This window comes from Neophocaena asiaeorientalis, unplaced genomic scaffold, assembly GCF_003031525.2.
Source record: "Neophocaena asiaeorientalis asiaeorientalis breed wild unplaced genomic scaffold, Neophocaena_asiaeorientalis_V1.1 scaffold86, whole genome shotgun sequence".
NCBI lineage: Eukaryota > Metazoa > Chordata > Mammalia > Artiodactyla > Phocoenidae > Neophocaena > Neophocaena asiaeorientalis.
The window spans coordinates 5,572,317-5,593,783 of NW_020175039.1; the positions used below are offsets into that span (position 1 = coordinate 5,572,317).

The 21,467-nt window shown below is 44.3% G+C and overlaps 1 protein-coding gene across 2 annotated transcripts in view; it reads right to left on the reverse strand.

The window, feature by feature from the left end:
* Nucleotides 1–4,262: 4,262 nt before the first annotated feature.
* The window catches only part of CYP27A1 (cytochrome P450 family 27 subfamily A member 1), a 39,446-nt gene continuing 22,241 nt past the window's right edge, over nt 4,263–21,467 (reverse strand). For both annotated transcript variants that reach the window (XM_024763277.1, XM_024763278.1), the window contains exons 2-9: nt 10,309–10,499; nt 6,711–6,910; nt 6,389–6,586; nt 6,067–6,239; nt 5,297–5,463; nt 5,028–5,109; nt 4,735–4,947; nt 4,263–4,597 (exon numbers count right to left, since the gene is read on the reverse strand). In XM_024763277.1, the coding sequence (XP_024619045.1) occupies nt 4,478–4,597; nt 4,735–4,947; nt 5,028–5,109; nt 5,297–5,463; nt 6,067–6,239; nt 6,389–6,586; nt 6,711–6,910; nt 10,309–10,499 (1,344 nt within the window). In that variant the 3' untranslated portion in view covers nt 4,263–4,477. The remainder of the gene's footprint in view (nt 4,598–4,734; nt 4,948–5,027; nt 5,110–5,296; nt 5,464–6,066; nt 6,240–6,388; nt 6,587–6,710; nt 6,911–10,308; nt 10,500–21,467) is intronic.

Below are 21,467 nucleotides of genomic sequence, written 5' to 3' on the forward strand. Positions count from 1 at the left end.
CCTAGGGGCAGGACAGGAATAAAGATACAGATGTAGAGAACGGACTTGAGGACACGGGGAGGGGGAAGGGTAAGACGGGATGAAGTGAGAGAGTTGCACTGACATATATGCCCTACCAAATGTAAAGTAGATAGCTGGTGGGAAGCAGTCGCATAGCATAGGGAGATCAGCTCAGTGCTTTGTGACCACCTAGAGGGGTGGGATAGGGAGGGTGGGAGGGACACGCAAGAGGGAGAGGATATGAGGTTATATGTATACATATAGGGGATTCACTTTGTTATACAGCAGAAACTAACACACCATTGTAAAGCAATTATACTCCAATAAAGGTGTAAAGAAAACAAAAAAAGAAAAACCAAACAATGAAAAACATAAATAAAACTAGTGATTAACTTTGGGGGAAAAAAGTGGAGTCATAAATAATGACCTGAAAATAAACCGATATTACCAAGCCAAAATACATTCAGGGCTAAAACTTCTATAAAACACGAGTATGTGGATAGCCAGAAAACACTGGATTCTCTCTTTTTATTCCCAGGAGCGCTGCATAGTGTTTAAGAAGGCAAGCTGTTTTCTCAAAGTCGTACCCAGAAACATGGATCCTAATTTGGCCAACAAATTCAAATTAGCTGGAATTAGGAGCAACGAGATGTGCACATTCTTTTCAGTCAAAGATGTAGCTGCTGTGCTGAATTAATGTCTACTCTTCAGTGATTATCCTAAATCCTATTCTTCTTTCCTTATACAGTCAGGTGGGTTATTAGGGAGCCTCACTGTGTCATCCCTGCACTGTGACTTATGGGGGCAGTCCAGAGTTCCTGAGCCCCCAGACCCTGGAAATGCACCCCATCACTGGCCACTGATGGCCTTTGGGCCAACCCTCACACCAGGGCTGATGCGTTCACTCTCCAGAGAGAAGGTGGCAAGGGAAAGAGCCCACGTATTACATCACATCCATCCTGCAGCTATCTGTGTGTGTGTTTTCTAAACCTTGGATTTTTTTTTAAATTAAAGCATAGTTGATTTACAATATTGTATCCTATAGCTATTATATGTATTTGAATGAATCATTGCCAAAGAAAGTAATTTTTTCCATTTACATTAAATGTCTTGTCCAGGCAATGTGATGGAAAATAAACAGACAGAGGCCATTTTCAACTCCCAATATAAGCAGAGGAACTTCATGTACACTTATGGCATATTCGTTTTTCTGTAGGTATATTTCAATAGATATCTTAAATTTTTTTTTAAAGAACCTCAGGTATAAAGAGAAAACCTCTTTGGCCATGCTGTATTTTGTTTTTGTCTGTTTTTTTAAAAAAATTAATTTATTTTATTTTTGGCTGTGTTGACTCTTCGTTGCTGTGCGCGGGCTTTCTCTAGTTGCGGCGAGCGGGAGCTACTCTTCGTTGCGGTGCGCGGGCTTCTCATTGCGGTGGCTTCTGTTGAGGAGCACGGGCTCTAGGCGCACAGGCTCTAGGTGCGCGGGCTTCAGTAGTTGTGGCTCGCGGGCTCTAGAGCACAGGCTCAATAGTTGCGGCGCACGGGCTTAGTTGCTCCGCGGCATGTGGGATCCTCCCGAGCCAGGGCTCAATCCTGTGTCCCCTGCGTTGGCAGGCGGATTCTCATTCAATGCGCCACCAGGGAAGTCCCTTTTCTCTGTTTTGAGTAGGAGTCTTTGACTCTTTTCTTCCCAGAGCTGTGTCTGTGGGCTTTCCAGTAGCAACCTCTGGGCAAGGTTTCATAGCTGCGTTAATAGCTCTTCAGCTTTTGTATCTTTTAGAACACAACTTGTCGCTTGTCACTTTTGGTGGGGAGCCTCTGAGGTTGTGGCTACACCTCATCAAAATGTAAGGGGATATAGCCTGCTCTTTGATTAATCCTCACAAGGACATCATTACTTCACCAGTCCTCTGAGCTCTCGTTTTGGTTCTGCATTGCTGATTTCTGATTAGAGACTGGATTTTAGGTCCTGAGGATGCACAGCAGGGCACTGCTGCTTCACAATTTCCTGTGGCGCCTCTGGAGGTATGGCTTCCATCGGCAGCTATTTCTACAATAACCTTACCAAACTGATCTTCACAGATTTTTTAATTGAGATATAACTCACACACCATAAAGTTCACTCTTGCAGCGTGTATAATTCAGTGGTACTTAGTATATTCACGAAGTTGGGCAACCATCACCACTAATTCCAGAACATACTTGTCATCCCAAAGAAACTCCGTATCCATTGAAAATCACTCCCCATTCTCCCGGCAACCACTAACTTACTTTCTGTCTCTATGGATTTGCTTATTCCAGACATTTCATGTCAGTGGAATCATACAAGATGTGGTCTTTTGTGTCTGGTTTCCCTCATTAATATAATGTTTTCAAGGTTCATCCATGATGTAGCATGACTCAGTACTTCATTTGTTTCTTATGGCTCAATAATATTCTAGCCTATGGATATACAAGATCTTCACAGATTTTGATGTGAGATTAGCCTATAAATTCATAAACTGGCTGCAGACGTGGACACTGACACTCTTGGACAGCTCTACAAAACCTCAATCCCAAGCCACATCACACAGACTTCCCGCCACCCAGCGTGCCAGCACTGAGGCGTTCACATGGCTTGGGCAGCTGACCCTTGGTGGTCCGAGGAGCAGCACACTGGGAAAGGCAGCAGTCTGCCCTGGTTGACTTTGCGACAGAGATCCTAGCACCCTTGGCGCCCAGCCCCCATCCTCTACATTTTATAAAGAGTTCTTACAGTGAACCCCTGCACAGGTGGGTTCAAGAGCTGTGGCCTTATAATCAGGCATCCTGCCCAATTCTCTCCAGGTTTCTCTTCTCAATATGGAAAGCTCTGTATCTTCCCCCTCTCCTTCCCTTCCCTTCCTCCTATTCCAGTCGCATTCAACAAACATGTATGCATTACCTTTATTAACTCTGTGCTAGACACAGAGTTCGACATTGGGATTATGCCCTCCATGGGGCTCCCAGCTGGCTGGGGAGACAGTCGGGCCTACCACACGGTGACCGGGCTGAGCGCTCGGTTCTAGGGGATGGATGGGGGAGAGCACAAGAGGAAGTGCTCAGGCTCACCCTGAGAGGTCAGGGAAGGCTTTGCAGAGGTGGCGACATTTGAGCTGAGTCTAGAGGAAGAGCAAGTTCTGTGAGACGACAGGCCAGTTGGTGAAGAGGGTGTTCCAAGGACAGCAGACATTAAGTACAAAGTATCGAGGCCCGAAAGAGCATAATGTGCTCAGGGAAATACAAGGAATTTGGGCTCAGCTGTGGAAGGGTGGAGGGGGGATAGGGGAGTGTGGAGGCCAGGGTGCCAGAACACCGAGTCTTCTAAGCCACTTAGGACTTTGCCTCAGGACTGAGGGGAGCCATGGAAGGATTTTAATCAGGGCAATGACGTGAGTTTTTTAATAGGCTCAAACTCAAATCCCCACAGACAGAAGAAATTCTGCTTTAGTTTTCTATGACTCAGCAGAAATTTCCCACTAGGGCTGGGCCTCCTTGAGGCTGGGATTTGTTGACTTTTCAGGCTTGTGTTGTGGTACACTGGATCTCGATGCCAACCCACTTTCCTTCTTGTTGGCTTCCTGTACTGAAGAGGCTGGAAAGTTAGAAACTACAATCCCCAGACTCTCTTGAAGTTCCAGGTGGGATTTAGGCTCCACCTCTCAGTTGTACGTGAGAGGTTTGGAAGGTGGTCGTGAGACAGAGACCACCCTCTGCTGCTCCTGTTCTTCCTGTTGTCAGGGGTAGTTGGGAGGAGGGGGCATCTTTTCTTTTTTTCTTTAGTCAGCATAGACCTGGGAGACATGGAGTAGCTCTGGGGCCAATAGTTGTAGTGACAGCTTCCCAACTCTCATTCTCCTGAGTGTGACCAACACGGTGCTTTCCAGACTGATCAGCCCCCCCAGTGGTGTCCCTAGAGTCATTCCTGTAGGCCTGGCCTAGAATTCTTCCGACCATTTTTATAGCATGTCACTGCCTGTATCTAAGCACTTTCTATTCAAAAGAGGGTGTCCTCTCGGTGCCTGGGGAATGGCTCTGCAGCTTCTACCTGGGCAGGGCCTCAGCCAATGCCAGGTGAAGCTAAGGCTTCTCTGTGAGGTCTGGGAAAGCATACGGCGTTCTCAGCTTCCACGAAGGGAGGCGGTTCTGCCTCCCACCAGGTTTGCTAAGTGGGGAGAGGGTGTTCCCCAAACACAGAAAGAGGTTCAGATGCTGGGGGGTCAGAAAGAATCACAAAGGTCTCCAGTTATGAATAAAAGCCCCTTTATTCTATATTTTCCCCGAGGTTAGCGACGTGCCACAGAGGCGGCTTTTTATCTGAGAGGGAGATGCTCAAAATGATGAAAGTGGCAAAAGCTCAGGGTCCTACAGGAACTACACTGAGTTTCTCCAACCTCTGGCACCTGGCAGCCCCTTCCTCTCCTTCTTCATGTGCCAGGGAGGGTGGGAAGGAGGCTCAGCTCTGTCTCTGCAGGAAACGCAGGCCCACCTTCTTATTGGGAACGAGCACGATTCGAGCCACACTGGTCACCTCCCCCGTCTCAGGGGCCAGGGCCACCTCGTACTGCTGGATCAGCTGGGAAGTAAAAGGCGCACGGGCGATTAGAGTCTGTGGCCTCCATCCACCGCCCTCCTCCGCACGCTCCCACCCCGTGCCTCCCGCCTCCTTCAGCACCCGTGGCCCGCGCGGCCCTCCTGTCTCTCCCCGTTCACCCTTGTCAGCAGCAGCTGCATCTCCAGCTCTGCAATCCTGCGGCCCAGGCAGGCCCGGACCCCGTAACCAAAGGGCACAGAGCCGAATGGGTGTTGGGCCCTGAGGGCATCAGGCTGGCTCTTCCTCAGCCAACGTTGGGGCTCGAAGCTGTCCGGCTCAGGGAAGATGCGAGGGTCCCGGGACACCACGTAGTGGCAGAACACAAACTGGGTCTGCAGACAAAGAATGGGTGGCACATCAGCAGAGGGCTGCAGGGTCCCCCTGGGAACCCTGGCTCTCCAGCCCTACTCACGTTCTTGGGGAAGAGGAAGCCACCAACTTCAATTTCCTTGTCCACGATGACCCGGGAGTTCACGGGGACCACAGGATAGAGACTGCAGGTAAAAGAACGTGCAGATCTGCCTCTGGATCCAAGGAGGGGCAGAGTGCCCACCCCCCCGGCCACACCCCTCTGGTCCCCCGGGACCCTCTTCCCATCTCATCCCTGGCCCAGGCCACAGCCTACCAGCCCCCACCCCCAGTCCTGTCTCTGAGTCCTTGCTCCCGGGGACAGCATCCTACCGCAGCGTCTCCTTAAGCACAGCTTTGAGCAGGGGCATGTGGGCAAAGTCCTTGTACTGGGGCACCTGCCCGGCGGGCACCATGCCCACCACTTCTTCATGCAGGGCTGCCTGGATCTCTGGGTTCTTTGAAAGATGGTACAGGGCCCACGTCAGCGTGTTGGACGTCTGGGAGGTAGAGTAAGAGATGAAGTGAGGAAAGATCTCTAAGAAAGAGGCCAGTTAAGGTGGTGGGAGGGTGTGTGAGTGCATGCGTGCAAAATGTGGGAGAAAAATTAAGTTGCCACGAGTGTGGCAGGATTAGACTCAGGGATTCATGGGGCTCTCCCTCCACGCTCCACATGACTTCACAGTGGGCTAAGGACCAATGTGATGGAGAACTGCTCTGTAACAGCAGAGAAGACTGTGACAGAGAAATCCAACGTGACGAAAGGACAGGAAAGAGGTCCCACTAAGAAGGTGCTGCGGGCAAGCTCTTCAACTCTGGGCTTAGCTGACAGCACGAGGGAGTGGGTTAGATGTGACATGAAACTTCCCAGCTGTCTGACAGAGGCTCCAGGGCGTGAGGGGATCCCTTTTACACAAGGACCACTCCCTGCCCGCCTCCACCAGGCTGAATGACCACCCTGTTTTCCTTCCAGCTCTACATCCACGTTACGGAGAGAGAAGCGGGTATCTGATGGAGGTCAGGCTCAGGTGGGGTAGAGTAGGGAATTGGCTCAGGATGGGAGCTGGGAGGCCCTGGTCTCCTCGCCTGCCCCTCTCACGCACCGTGTCTACTCCAGCCATGAGCAGCTCGGGCAGGCTGCCCTCAGCGTCACGAGGACTGAGCTGTCCACTGGTCAGCAGGAAGTGCAGGTAACCAGATATCTGGGCCTTCTCTGGGCCCCCTGTCTGAAGTTGGGCCTCTATCTCCTCTAATTTCTGATCAATCAGCTTCTTCCCTGTGGGGACAACGGAGAACAGGGGAGGATGAGGTCAAAAGTCATGCTCTCCCAACGACCAAGAGAGATCCCGGGAGAGGGTCCTGAGGGGGCTGTTACCGCACAGGCCCTGGGACCCACGCCCCAACTTCTCTCCCTGGACTCCTCACCAAAAGAGAAGATGGTGTTCCAGCCATCCAGATACCGCCTCCAGAAGGGCAGCAGGGAACGAGTCCACTTGGGGAGGAAGGTGGCGTACAGCGAGTTCTGGAACATGAGCCCGACAGATCTGACGAAGGTCTTGGTGTCCTGGGGGATGGAGCGCTCCAGGCAGCCAATACGTTTCTCAAACAGGACGTAGCAAACAGCTGGCGGTGCACAGGGGCCGTCACAGGAGGCAGGGCCACGGCACACAGAGTCCAGGGGGCTTCGAGGAGGAGAGCACAACCTACCCGACTCACGCCCACCCAGCCCCTCTCCCCACAAGGGTACCTTCCAGGGCAAAGAAGTAGAAATTGTGAGCGATGTCGGGCACATGGTCCCCCGAGGCGCTCTCTGCCCGCTGCTGGTTCAGTCGAGTCATGAAGTCCTCAATCACCTCATTCAGAGCATCTGTGTAGAGCGCAGCCTCAGCTGGCTTCAGCAACCGCTGGTTCAGAGCCTGGCGGAGCCGGTACCACTGCTGTCCTTGCCTGTAGAGAATGGAGGAGAGACACCAAGGTACGTGTCTGGTGGGGATTGGATTAGATGGTATCTTCCCACCCTGAGACCCCTATGGACTCGAGGAAAATCTCAGACTCCTAGACCTAGAATTAAAGAATCACAAACTTTCAGATAACAGAATCTTTGAATCACAAAACTTCAGAATCTCACTAACAGCATAAAGGAAGTAGTTACGGTGGGCATCTGGAATCAGTCTGTCTAGGGTCAAATCACAGGTCGGATGATGACTGGCTGAGTGACCTTAGGCAGGTGACTTAAATCCTCTGTGCCTCGGTTTCCCCTTCTGTAAAATGGGAATAATAAGAGTGCCTATCTTAGCAGGATAATTAATGTGCTTAGATCAGTGCCTGGCAAATGGTGAATGCTTAATGAATGTTTACTGTGATTATCTTAGGATGATACAACTCCAGAATCTTCTGTATGTGAAATGAGCTATGGAGCTATGGTGGTTCCAGTCCCTCTGTGTGGAGGATGAGGAATAAAGGAGGAGCAAATGAGGGTTCTTGGGGTGCTCAGATTCTGGACCTTAGCTCCGTAGGCCAAGGGGACAGAGAGAGCTACCAAGCTGATCTCCAGGCTCTCTTGCCATAGCCATCCAGTAGGTGGCTGGGTCTCACCCCTGTTAGGCAGGGATGTTCGTGTGGGTGGAAACATGCTTCCCAAACAGGAGCTTAATATTCAGGGGCTGCTGCCACCCTCAGCTGTCCCCCAAACCTGTTACCTTTCCTAAGCAAGCTGGGTATGGGTCAATTTTTAAAAAGCCAGCTGCAGAGTAATAAGTATAATATGGTACAATTTTAAGAGGAAGAGAGGAAATCCTACATATCCACATGCATATCTGCATGTTTCAGCACAAAGGAGGGAAGAAGAATACACACCAAATTACTGATGAGAATTACTTAGGAGGATGGGATGGAATTTTTCCAATAAGTATTACTTTTGAATTTTAAAAACCAATAAGGTATTTTAAAAAGGAAAACGTTTAAAAAGTCTGAAGGCAATATTCAGGTTTTTTATTTTGAAGTATAAGTCAACTGCACTTCAATAAATTTTTAAAATATATTTTTATTTAAATGAACCTCAAAAAACAAGCTAAATAAATAAATAAATGAACCTCAAACCCCAGGAGTTTTCTTTATTATGTTGGGGAAAACCTGCAAAAAGATAAACTAGGGACTTCCCTGGTGGCGCACTGGTTAAGAATCCACCTGCCAATGCAGGGGACACGGGTTAGATCTCTGGTCTGGGAAGATCCCACATGTCGTGGAGCAGCTAAGCCCGAGTGCCACAACTACTGAGCCCGCGAGCCTAGAGCCCGTGCTCCACGACAAGAGAAGCCACCACAATGAGAAGCCTGCGCACCGCAACAAAGAGTAGCCCCCGCTCGCTGCAACTAGAGAAAGCCCGCACGCAGCAACAAAGACCCAACGCAGCCAAAAATAAATAAAATAAAATAAATTTATGAAAAAAAAAAGATAAACTAAAAGTGTTGTTGGAAAGGAAATAAAAACCAGAATAGACCTATTTATTGGAACTTCAGGTTTTAGGTGCTTCTCCAAGAGTAAAACTCTCCCAACAGTAGGATTTGCAGGACTTAAATCTGAAACTTTCTGTGGTTGTTAAAATATTTCTTGGGGAAACGACAGTCACTCAAAAAATGAGATTTAAAAAGTATATATGTTAAAACAAAAAAGGTTATCACAGGTTAGCAAAATAGCTTTTAAAGACATATATGGTATAACATATTTAGGAAACTGGCTTTAGGGTAAACAGTTATAAATAGATCACAAAGGGGTATATATCATGTTTAGCTCCAGTTCTAAATCTGAGCAATCAAGTCCAATGATGGCCTGACCTGTGAAAACCTGTGAGACCCAAATGTTTTTTATTATTATTATTGAGGTATAATTGACATATAACATTATATTGGTTTCAGGTGTACAATATAATGATTTGATATCTGTATACATTGCGAGATGATCACCACAATAAGACTAGTTACCATCCGTCACCATAAAAAATTAACTTCCAGGATTTACTCCCTTGGCAAGATTTGGGTCTCAAATACTGTAGAGCATACCTGAGACACAAATCTTGCCCTCAGGGTCAGACATCAGGTTAAAGAGTTCTTGAAGAACATTCTCTATTCTCTTCCCAGAACCTTGAAAAAAGGGCCCAGAAATTAAGCTCTGAAACCACCCACCTGTGAAGGAACCAGGAATAAAGAAAGACATGCAATGACAGAATGAATGTATAAGCATCAAAGACAGATAAAATGAACCTTCCAACCAGTCCGTTTCCTTCCCAAACATGTCATGGCAGTAGGTCCTTGCATTCCAGAATCAGAGAGATCTATTCCACTACTCACTAGTTGTGTCACTTCTGGCAAGTGGTGCAAAAACCCTTCTAGGCCTCAGTTTCTTCATCTATAAAATGGGGATAATAATACTATCTACTTCATGAGTTTGTTGTGAAGATAAGATGAAATAATAAATGTAAAGAGACTAGCCTGATGCCTGGCATGTTATAAACACATACTTAGTTATCATCAGTGTTACTGCTACTACTTCCACCACCAGGATCAACTTTAATCCCTTAAAAAATGACTTTAAAAAACATGGATATCAAGCAACTAGGGAAAATCAAAAGCCATTCATTGTTTTTGGAGCTCTTTTAACACACTATAGTAAAAAGAAGCCTGTAATATATCCAATTACAAGCCGTGGCACTGAGAATCACCAATGATTCTCAATTTTTTACCTTAATTGATATATGCATATATAATACACTCAGCCCATCTTTCAGTTTGTCACTGCCAGAATAATCTTAACTTTTCTAGGTATAACTTTAAGGCTAAAACCTACATCTATCTCTGTGAGTGGAAAGCATCCAGGAAAGTTATAACCAACAACAAGCATATAATACATAACTTGGAAAATATTTTTAATTAAATTGAGCCCTCCCAACTAGTATGGTGATGATGTTTTTTTCAACTACAAGTAAATATGTCCCATTATGATTTGAGTTGGTATGTTTTCAACCATAATATAGAATAACGGAGCTTGAAAGTTCTTAGAGATATCTTGGAGATACTCTAATCCAAGCTTCCCATTTTACACATGAGAAACATAAGCCCAAGGAAGGGGAAATTATTCATTTGTTCATAGTCATACGATACATTAGTGGAAAAGCCAATGAATGGTCCATGGGCTTCAGCCCAACCCAACCACCACTTTCTAGACGAGTTTCAGGCTCAGAGGACACAGGGAGATACTACCCTGCCCATTATCCACTGGCTGCCCAGTGCCACTGTCCTTGGGCCTGGCCCCCCTGGGGGCCTGTTCCAGTCCCCCAGGCCCCAGCTCACGTGGTGAAGGGCCCATAGGTCAGGCCCTGCTGGTCCCGGTGCTCCCTCCATAGTTCCATGTCGTTCCGTACTGGGTACTTGCCCTCTTGGCGCATCACTTGCTCCAGGAGTGGGGCACTGGCCAGGTTCACATGGATCTGAGGCCCTAAGCGGTTTATCCATATCGGACCATACTTGGCCTTGTTCAGCACCTGTGGAGTTCAACCAAAGCTGAATAACCATGGCCTAGCTAGGCAGGCACTTCCTGGAGAGGAAGCAGGATAAGGGAGTGTCTTATGGCCACACCAGAGCAAGTGAGCTGGGCAAAAGCACATTGTGTAGGAGGTAGGTGCTGGGATAGCCTGTAGTCTCGAAAGGAGAACACTGGAAAAAAAAAAAAGGTTACACAGAAGTTAGAATATTGAGAGCAATGAGTATCTGGTGGAACTGGTGGAACTGGCAGAACTGAGGTCTTGGAGGAACGAAATTTTGGAAAAATGGGATACCTGGCAAACTGGGGTATGTTGAGGTATAGATATTTGGGGTCCAGGGTTTTAGGGAAACTGAGCCCTTTAATGAGGTATAGTAGAATGTCTACGACTCCTTCATAGAAGCATTTAAATCTCCTGCAGCTTGCTGTCAAGGAGACAAAGATAAATATCTCGTGTAACCAACAAGAAAAAAGAAACACAATTAGAAACTCCAGGAAAAACAGAAGCTGAATGAGAAAGTCAAGATGTAAATATGAAGTAAACTATGTGGTATGAATTTTTTTAATAAAAAAATTTTATTAGCTATGTTAAGGAATGCAATTCTCAAATATTTTATCTTAGAATTTCTACAGCACTTGACAGTTGAGACCCATAGCATCTATGAAATTGACATTGCAATGATGTTTTTATAGTTGTTGAAAATAAGGGAGAAAATAATGTATTTTGGGTTTTGGTGGGGGTAAAACTTAAAAAGAATCCAGAAATACTAAGATTAAATTTACTGGCTAAGTTATACCTACAAACTGAAAGAAAATGAAGCATAGTGGTCTCCCAAGTACTTCATCTTTTTTTTTTTTGTGCGGTACACGGGCCTCTCACTGTTGTGGCCTCTCCCGTTGCGGAGCACAGGCTCCGGACGCGCAGGCTCAGCGGCCATGGCTCATGGGCCCAGCCGCTCCGCGGCATGTGGGATCCTCTCAGACCGGGGCACGAACCCGTGTGCCCTGCATCAGCAGGCGGACTCTCAACCACTGCGCCACCAGGGAAGCCCAAGTACTTAATCTTTTTACTGAATAAGTGTTAAGAGGATTAGATCTGTTTCAGCATCGAAATTAGGCCAAAAGGCTTCTATAAAAGAAACATTAAAATGATGGAGAAAAAAAAAATGATGGAGAAGAGATCTATTATTCAAATTATAGAACTGATAGTCCATAAAAACAACAATTTTACTGGGTCTTACTGTCAGCATTAAATACAGGGTTCTCCCAGGACCAGTGCAACCTGATTGCCCTTCGTATATTACCCAATTGCCCAGAATCCACCCTGAACTAATGGCTGATTCTCCTTGTTCCCAGGAAGACAGCCTTGACAAACCCCCAACGTCCATTTAGCCTTGTTTCCCACTTCTACCTCCCAGTAATACCTGCCAGTGTGGTACAATTTTGAATGGTTAATTGTCTGAAAACGACTGTGATACCTGGAGGAAAATAAGCGTATTCAGACATTGCCAGTGGGAGTCTAACATGACACAACCCTACATGGAGGACAATTTGTTAATATTTATTAATAATTACAAAACATTTATAAGCAAAGTGTGGGTCATCTTCATAATGGAATACTGTATCACCTTAAAAGAGGATGAAGCAGCTCCTTGTGTGCTAAAATGGAAGGAAAGATTGTAATATGGAAAGATTGCTAGATAGCCAAGATAGACTGTTGAATGGAAAAACGTGGGGAGCTAAATAAGAATACATAGCATTTGCATTTGCTTTCGTAGAGAAACACTGGACTGATACACCAGAAATGAATTAAAGTGGTTACCTATGGGAGAGTGGGGAGGACAGCAGTGAGAGTGAGACTGTGTGACATTTTATTGGTATATTGTTTTGAGTTTTGAACTATGAGAATGTATTCAAACTTTTTAATCTAAAGGGGGAAAAAAGTGTTTTCTGAAGCAATAAGTCACCTAGCATTGATCAAGTAATTCCAGAAAGCAGGAAAGACTTGCTGAACCTCTGAATTCATGTACTTAGATTTATAAGTGACCCCTCGCTGCACTCATTTTGTTTATTTTTCTTAAGGGTTCCATTAGAAAATAATACTTATGTGTCTATTTTTCTCTACTAAATTCCTTAGGCGAATTAACCTAAAAGTAAGCTTAAGTTGTGTTTCTAGTTTGGTTTAAGATATTCATATAATAATAATAATATTTCTGTGGAGCTTAGCATAAACTAGACACTGTTCCAAGCACTTTGCTTATACTAGCTCATTCAGCCCTCACTACAGCTGCATGAGGTAGGTGTAACATTACCCCAGTTTTGCAGATGAGGAAACTGAGGCCCAAAGAGGTTGCCCGAGGTCACTTTGCCAGTAAGTGGCAGAGTCAGAGTTCAAACTCAGACCACCTGGCTGGAGGCCATGCTCACAACTGCTTACTCCACTGATCCCCGAGAAAGCTGACTATCCCTTACTTACTGAAAACAAACTTAGGCTCTTTAAAAATATGTACTGCTTGAGGGACTTCCCTGGCGGTCCAGTGGGTAAGACTCTGCGCTCCCAATGCAGGGGGCCCGGGTTTGATCCCTAAGTCAGGGAACTAGATCCCGCATGCATGCTGCAACTAAGAGTTCTCATGCCACAACTAAGAAGTCCGCATGCCGCAACTAAGACCCGATGCAGCCAAAATAAATAAATAATAAACAAATAAATGTATTTTTTAAATGTGCTGCTTAAACCCAGCACAACACTGCTGTAACCCAGGGTTTCTCATGGCACTGCTGACATCTGGGGCTGGATGATTCTTTGCTGTGGCAGACTGTCCTGTGTTTTGTAGAATGTTTAGCAGCACCCCTAGACTGTACCCCAGCAGCAACCCCACACCAAGCTGTGACAACCAAAAACGTCTCTAGACATTGCCAAAATGTCCTGGGGGATGGGGGCAAAATCACCCCAGCTTGAGAACTTCTGTAATAACCCCAACTTCTTAAAATGTCTCTGAATTCTTTAATCTTAGAAGACTCCTTTTAAGAAATAATATCTCACTTTGAAGAAATATTTATCTTAAGTTTGGTTTCTTTTCCTTCTGTTAAGCTCATGTAAAATTACATGCAATGTATTTATAATGATGCAAACAATGGTTATCTCTGAGTCATGGTTTACAGAGAGTTTACTTTCTTCTTTACACTGTGATTTGTTTTTCAAGTTTTCTACCTTGATCTTGGAATCGGGGAAAAAAAACACGTTTTAAAGGACTAGATCCATAACCTTTCCTTGGGCACCAGCTTCTTGCCTGGAACCCAAAGCCTCTGGCACCACTTCCTGGCTGTCAGTTTGGAAGTTTCTGGGACATTTCCCCCCATGCCTAGGCCATGCTTTCTTCCCTCTTCCTTCATACTCCTCAGTTTACTTGGTGGAACTTAACAAGGATCTATTTATGTAAGAACTTATTTTAGAAAGACACCAGAGCACTTGCTGAGAAATGTGTTTTATGTCTGTGAGCCTACCACTAGGCTGTAACCTGAACCAGTTAGAGAGCCCCAAGGTTTTCAGATAGGTGCTAAGTGCCCCTTTGCAGAACAGAGTTCCCTAGGGATCATCTTCCAAGATGAATGGGAGGGCTAGCCTCTGCCAGGTGAGATTCCAAAGACCGACAGTGTTAAATTCATCCAACATGCATTTATTGAGCTCATATTCTATTCCTCCTATACTGATCTTGGGGCTGGGGATACTGCTGTGACCTACACTTAGACAGTTTATTTACATCCTAGGGCATAAGCCACACAGCTGAGAACTTGATTACATATGCTTATAAACTATTCCCTAATTATTTTGTACATATCTTGTCTCTTCAACTAGATTGAAAATCTTTAAGGGCAGGAACCTTGTCGTACTTCTTTATACTTCCCATACTGCTTAACACACTGCTAAACACATTAGAGACACTCAATAAATATTTAGCAATTGCCAGTGAATCAAGTGGAAGAAAAACAAGTTGCAGATAATACAAAGATTATGAGACAGAGACAGAAAAGAAGCAGGGAAGAGGATACATAGGAAACTGGTAACAGTGGCTCCACTGGGGTAGGCATTAATTTTAAAAGGCTGAAGGAAAATCTCAAAAGGAAATTAAGAGAATAGTTCTAATATACAATTACAATAGCATCTTTTATGGCCTGAATGTTGCATCTCCCCCAAATTCATGTGTTGAAGCCCTAACCTTCAGTGTGGCTGTATTTAGAGAGGAAGCATCTAAGAAAGTAATTAAGATTAAATAAGAGTGGGGCCCTGGGGAGATTGGTTCAAGATGGTGGAGCAGAAGGACGTGCACTCACTCCCTCTTGCGAGAGCACCAGTATCACAACTAACTGCTGAACAATCATCAACAGGAAAGTGGGCCCTCCCGGAGTCCACCATTCGCCCCACCAAAGAGCATGTAGGCTCCAGTGCTGGGTCGCCTCAGGCCAAACAACCAACAGGGAAGGAACACAGTCCCACCCATCAGCACACAAGCAGATTAAAGTTTTACTGAGCTCTGCCCACCAGAGCCACACCCAGCTCTACCCACCACCAGCCCCTCCCATCAGGAACCTTGCACAAGCCTCTTAGACAGCCTCATCCACCAGAGGGCAGACAGCAGAAGCAAGAAGAACAACAATCCTGCAGCCTGTGGAACAAAAAGCACATTCACAGAGAGACAGACAAGATGAAAAGGCAGAGGGCTATGTACCAGATGAAGAAACAAAACAAAACCCCAGAAAAACAGCTAAATGAAGTGGAGATAGGCAACCTTCCAGAAAAAGAATTCAGAATAATAATAGTGAAGATGATACAGGACCTCAGAAAAAGAATGGAGGCAAAGATCAAGAAGATGCAAGAAATGTTTAACAAAGACCTACAAGAATTAAAGAACAAACAAACAGAGATGAACAATACAATAACTGAAATGAAAAATACACTAGAAGGAATCAATAGCAGAATAACTGAGGCAGAAGAACGGATAAGTGACCTGGAAGACAGAATGGTAGAATTCACTGCTGCAGAACAGAATAAAGAAAAAAGAATGAGAAGAAATAAAGACAGCCTAAGAGACCCCTGGGACAACATAAATCCAACAACATTTGCATTATAGGGGTCACAGGAGGAGAAGAGAGAGAGAAAGGCCCCAAGAAAATATTTGAAGAGATTATAGTCGAAAACTTCCCTAACATGGGAAAGGAAATAGCCACCCAAGACCAGGAAGTGCAGACAGTCCCTGGCAGGATAAACCCGAAGAGAAACATGCCGAGACACATAGTAATCAAAAATTAAAGACAAAGAAAAATTACTGAAAGCAACAAGGGAAAAACTACAAATAACATACAAGGGAACTCCCATAAGGTTAACAGCTGATTTCTCAGCAGAAACTCTACAAGCCAGAAGGGACTGGCATGATATATTTCAAGTGATGAAAGGGAAGAACCTAAAACCAAGATTACTGTACCCGGCAATGATCTCATTCAGATTCAACGGAGAAATCAAAAGCTTTACAGACAAGCAAAAGCTAAGAGAATTCAGCACCACCAAACCAGCTCTACAACAAATGCTAAAGGAACTTCTCTAAGTGGGAAACACAAGAGAAGAAAAGGACCTACAAAAACAAACCCATAACAATTAAGAAAATGGTAATAGTAATTACCGTATCGATAATTACCTTAAACTTGAATGGATTAAATGCTCCAACCAAAAGACACAGGCTCACTGAATGGTTACAGAAACAATACCCATATATATGCTGTCTACAAGACACCCACTTCAGACCTAGGGACACATACAGACTGAAAGTGAGGGGATGGAAAAAGATATTCCATGCAAATGGAAATCAAAAGAAAGTTGGAGTAGGAACACTCATATCAGATAAAATAGACTTTAAAATAAAAAATGTTACAAGAGACAAGGAAGGACACTACATAATGATCAAGGGATCAATCCAAGAAGAAGATATAACAATTATAAATATATATGCACCCAACATAGGAGCACCTCAATACATAAGGCAACTGCTAACAGCTATACAAGAGGGAATCAACAGTAACACAATAATAGTGGGGGAATTTAACACCTCACATTCACCAATGGCCAGATCATCCATACAGAAAATTAATAAGGAAACACAAGCTTTAAATGACACAATAGACCAGATAGATTTAATTGATATTTATAGGACATTCCATCCAAAAACAGCAGATTACACTTTCTTCTCAGGTGCAAACAGAATATTCTGCAGGATAGATCACATCTTGGATCATAAATCAAGCCACAGCAAATTTAAGAAAATTGAAATCATATCAAGCATCTTTTCTGACCACAACACTATGACATTAGAAATCAATTACAGGGAAAAAAACCGTAAACAACACAAACACATGGAGGCTAAACAATATGTTACTAAATAACCAAGAGATCACTGAAGAAATCAAAGAGGAAATCAAAAAATACCTAGAGACGAATGACAATGAAAACACGATGATCCAAAACCTATGGTATGCAGCAAAAGCAGTTCTAAGAAGGAAGTTTATAGCAATACAAGTCTACCTCAAAAACAAGAAAAATCTCAAATAAACAATCTAACCTTACATCTAAGGGAACTAGAGAAAGAAGAACAAACAAAACCCAAAGTTAGTAGAAGGAAAGAAATCATAAATATCAGAGCAGAAATAAATGAAAAAGAAATGAAAGAAACAATAGCAAAGATCAATAAAACTAAAAGATGGTTCTTTGAGAAGATAAACAAAATTGATAAAGCACTACCCAGACTCATTAAGTAAAAAAGGGAGAAGACTCAAATCAACAGAATTAGAAATGAAAAAGGAGAAGTAACAACTGACAGTACAGAAACACAAAGAACCATGAGAGATTACTACAAGCAACTCTATGCAAATAAAATGGACAACCTGGAAGAAATGGACAAATTCTTAGAAAAGCATAACCTTCCAAGACTGAACCAGGAAGAAATAGAAAATATGAACAGATCAATCACAAGTAATGAAATTGAAACTGTGATTAAAAATCTTGCAACAAACGAAAGTCCAGGACCAGATACCTTCACAGGTGAATTCTATCAAACATTTAGAGAAGAGCTAACACCCATCCTTCTCAAACTCTTCCAAAAAATTGCAGAGGAAGGAACACTCCCAAACACATTCTATAAGGCCACCATCACTCTGATACCAAAACCAGACAAAGATTCTACAAAAAAAGAAAATTACAGACCAATATCACTGATGATCCGTGGTCCGCAACAAGGGAAGCCACGACAATGAGAAGCCCGTGCACCACAATGAAGAGTAGCCCCCGCTCACCACAACTAAAGAAAGCTCATGCACAGCAACGAAGACGGAACACAGCCAAAAATAAATAAATAAATAAATTTATTAAAAAGAAAAAAAATGGATTAGAGACCTAAATTTAAGACTGAATACTATAAAACTCTTAGAGGAAAACATAGGAAGAACACTCTTTGACGTAAATCACAGCAAGATCTTTTTTGATCCACCTCCTAGAGTAATGGAAATAAAAACAAAAATAATCAAATGGGACCTAATGGAACTTTAAAGCTTTTGCATAGCAAAGGGAACTACAAACAAGACGAAAAGACAACCCTCAGAATGGGAGAAAATATTTGCAAATGAATCAACGGACAAAGGATTAATCTCCAAAATATATAAACAGCTCATGCAGCTCAATATTAAAAAAACAAAGAAAATCAAAAATGGGAAGAAGACCTCAAGAGATATTTCTCCAAAGAAGATATACAGATGGCCAAGAAGCACATGAAAAGCTGCTCAACATCACTAATTGTTAGAGAAATGCAAATCAAAACTACAATGAGGTATCACCTCACACCAGTTAGAATGGCATCATCAGAAACTCTACAAACAACAAATGCTAGAGAGGGTGTGGAGAAAAGGGAAGCATCTTGCACTGTTGATGGGAATGTAAATTGATACAGCCACTATAGAGAACAGTATGGAGGTACCTTAAAAAACTAAAAATAGAATTACCATATGACCCAGCAATCCCACTACTGGTCATATATCCAGAGAAAACCATCAAAAAGACACATTGCAGCACTATTTACAATAGCCAGGCCATGGAAGCAACCTAAATGCCCATCCACAGACGAATGGATAAAGAAGATGTGGTACATATATACAATGGAATATTACTCAGCCATAAAAAGGAACGCATTTGGGTTATTTGTAGAGACGTGGATTGATCTAGAAACTGTCATACAGAGTGAAGTAAGTCAGAAAGAGAAAAACAAATGTCGTATATTAACGCATATATGTGGAACCTAGAAAAGTGGTACAGATGAACCAGTTTGCAGGGCAGAAATAGTGAAACAGATGTAGAGAACAAATGTATGGACACCAATGGTGGAAAGTGGTGGTGGTGGGGGCGGTGGTGTGATGAATTGGGAGATTGGAATTGACATATATACACTAGTATGTATAAAATGGATAACTAATAAGAACCTGCTGTATAAAAAAATAAATAAAATTCAAAAAAAAAAGAGTGGGGCCCTGATCCAATAGGATTAGTATCCTCATAAAGAGATATTAGAGAGTTCTCTGTGTGTGTGTGCATGTGTGTGCACACACAAGCATACACACACAAGGAAAGACCATTTAAGGTGGCTGTCTGCAAGCCAGGAAAATTGCTACCAAACCCAAGTTTGTGTGCCCAATGCACAGTGAGGCCAAACAATACCAAAACATTGGAGTTTGGAGCAGAGGAATGTTTATTGCAGGGTCACGCAAGGAGATGGGTGGCTCATGCCCTAAAAATCCCAAACTCCCTGAAAGCTTTCAGTGAAGCCCTTTTATAGGAAAGGTGAGGAAGGGGCATAGTTAATTGTTGCAGACTTCTTGGTGTCAGAGCCTCTGTTCTTGAGGTCAAGTCACAATGTTCCTGTAAACCTCCACTGAAACAAATATTATTCTCTGTTCTGACAAGAAAGTGCAAGGTCCCAAGGCTCAACTTTCACCCTCTGAGGTCCAGGCCCTGGCTAAGGGGAGGGGGCCCCTGCGCAGGCCAGTTACCCTACCTGGGAATGTTTGTCCAGAACCCAGTCTGGGTCCTCCCGCTAGTGCCCACGCCCAAATAAAGAGGCAGATCTCAACTGGCAGCACCCTCAGAGCCAGGTCCCCAGACCCTGCCCAGCCATCGTCACTGAGGGAGCCAGGTGCCCAGGACCCAGCCGGCCCTCAGGCTTTTCATTTAAACTGGAGAGATTCATTTGTATAGGATCAATAAGAATACATGTTGCAACAAATACCAGTTAGGTTAGTTCCCAGCTCACAACAGTTGCCCTTCTTTGAGAATAGCCCCAACCACAGAGGTGGACTGGAAATAATGATGTGCCATGTCATTGCAACTTAACCCTGACATCTGGCCACCTCCTAGGGGTAGACAACTGATCTAAGCTCTACCAATTTTTGAAACTTGAACGGAGAAACTGAAGCTGGTTGAAGCTGTTACCTTAATGGCAGTGTCCATATAATCCAGTTGCGAGGCCTCCACGGACTGCGACCCATGGAGACTGCCACTGCCATTAGGTCACAGAGGTGGGGATGGTGGAGAGGTTCACTGCTGCTTCAAGGCCTGGGCCCAGCCAGTGGGTGGCTGTTGGCTCTGGCTCTGCAGGACATAGGCCTCAGCCTGTCTCCAGGACCCTCAGCTCACCCACCAGCCCTGAGGCTGGAGGGCCTGGAGGGCCCTGGGGAGAAGGCCACAATCTGCCTCTCACTGCAATCACTGCTACGAGGACCACTGCAAGGCTTCCTGTTGGTGGAGCTTGACTTCTAACCCCCATGCTAAGGGTCTCACACTAATGAGCGTGTGCTCACTCTACCCCTATTACAAAAGGGCTCTCACCAGAAACCAACCATGCTGACACCCTTATCTTGAACTTCCAGCTTCCAGAACTGCAAGAAAGTAAATTTTTATTGTTTAAGACACCCAGTTTATGGCATTTTGTTATGGCAGCCAGAGTAGACTAATACATAGCAACCAAAAGAATAAAATACTGGGCTTCCCTGGTGGCGCAGTGGTTGAGAGTCCGCCTGCCAATGCAGGGGACATGGGTTCGTGCCCCGGTCTGGGAGGATCCCACATGCCGCGGAGCGGCTGGGCCCATGTGCTACAACTACCGAGCCTGTGCTCTAGAGCCTGCGAGCCACAACTACTGAGCTCACATACCACAACTACTGAAGCCCATGTGCCTAGAGCCCGTGCTCTGCAACAAGAGAAGCCACTGCAATGAGAAGCCCATGCACCGCAACAAAGAGTAGCCCCCACTCGCGGCAACTAGAGAAAGCCTGCACACAGCAACCGAGACCCAACGCAGCTAAAAATAAATAAATAAAATACATAAATTTATTTAAAAAATAAAAAATTTAAAAATATACATAGGGGTAAATCTTCATGACCTTGGATTTGGCAATGGGATTCTTAGATTTGAAGAGTAATGTGTGAGCAATAAAAGAAAAATTGGACTTCATAAAAATTTAAAACTTTTGCACATCAAAGGACATTATCAAGAATGTGAATAAAGACCTAAATAGACATTTCTCCAAAGAAGATATACAGATTGCCAACAAACACATGAAATGATGCTCAACATCATTAATCATTAGAGAAATGCAAATCAAAACTACAATGAGATATCATCTCACACAGGTCAGAATGGCCATCATCAAAAAATCTAGAAACAATAAATGCTGGAGAAGGTGTGGAGAAAAGGGAACCCTCTTGCACTGTTGGTGGGAATGTAAACTGATACAGCCACTATGGAGAACAGTATGGAGGTTCCTTAAAAAACTACAAATAGAACTACCATACGACCCAGCAATCCCACTACTGGGCATATACCCTGAGAAAACCATAATTCAAAAAGAGTCATGTACCACAATGTTCATTGCAGCTCTA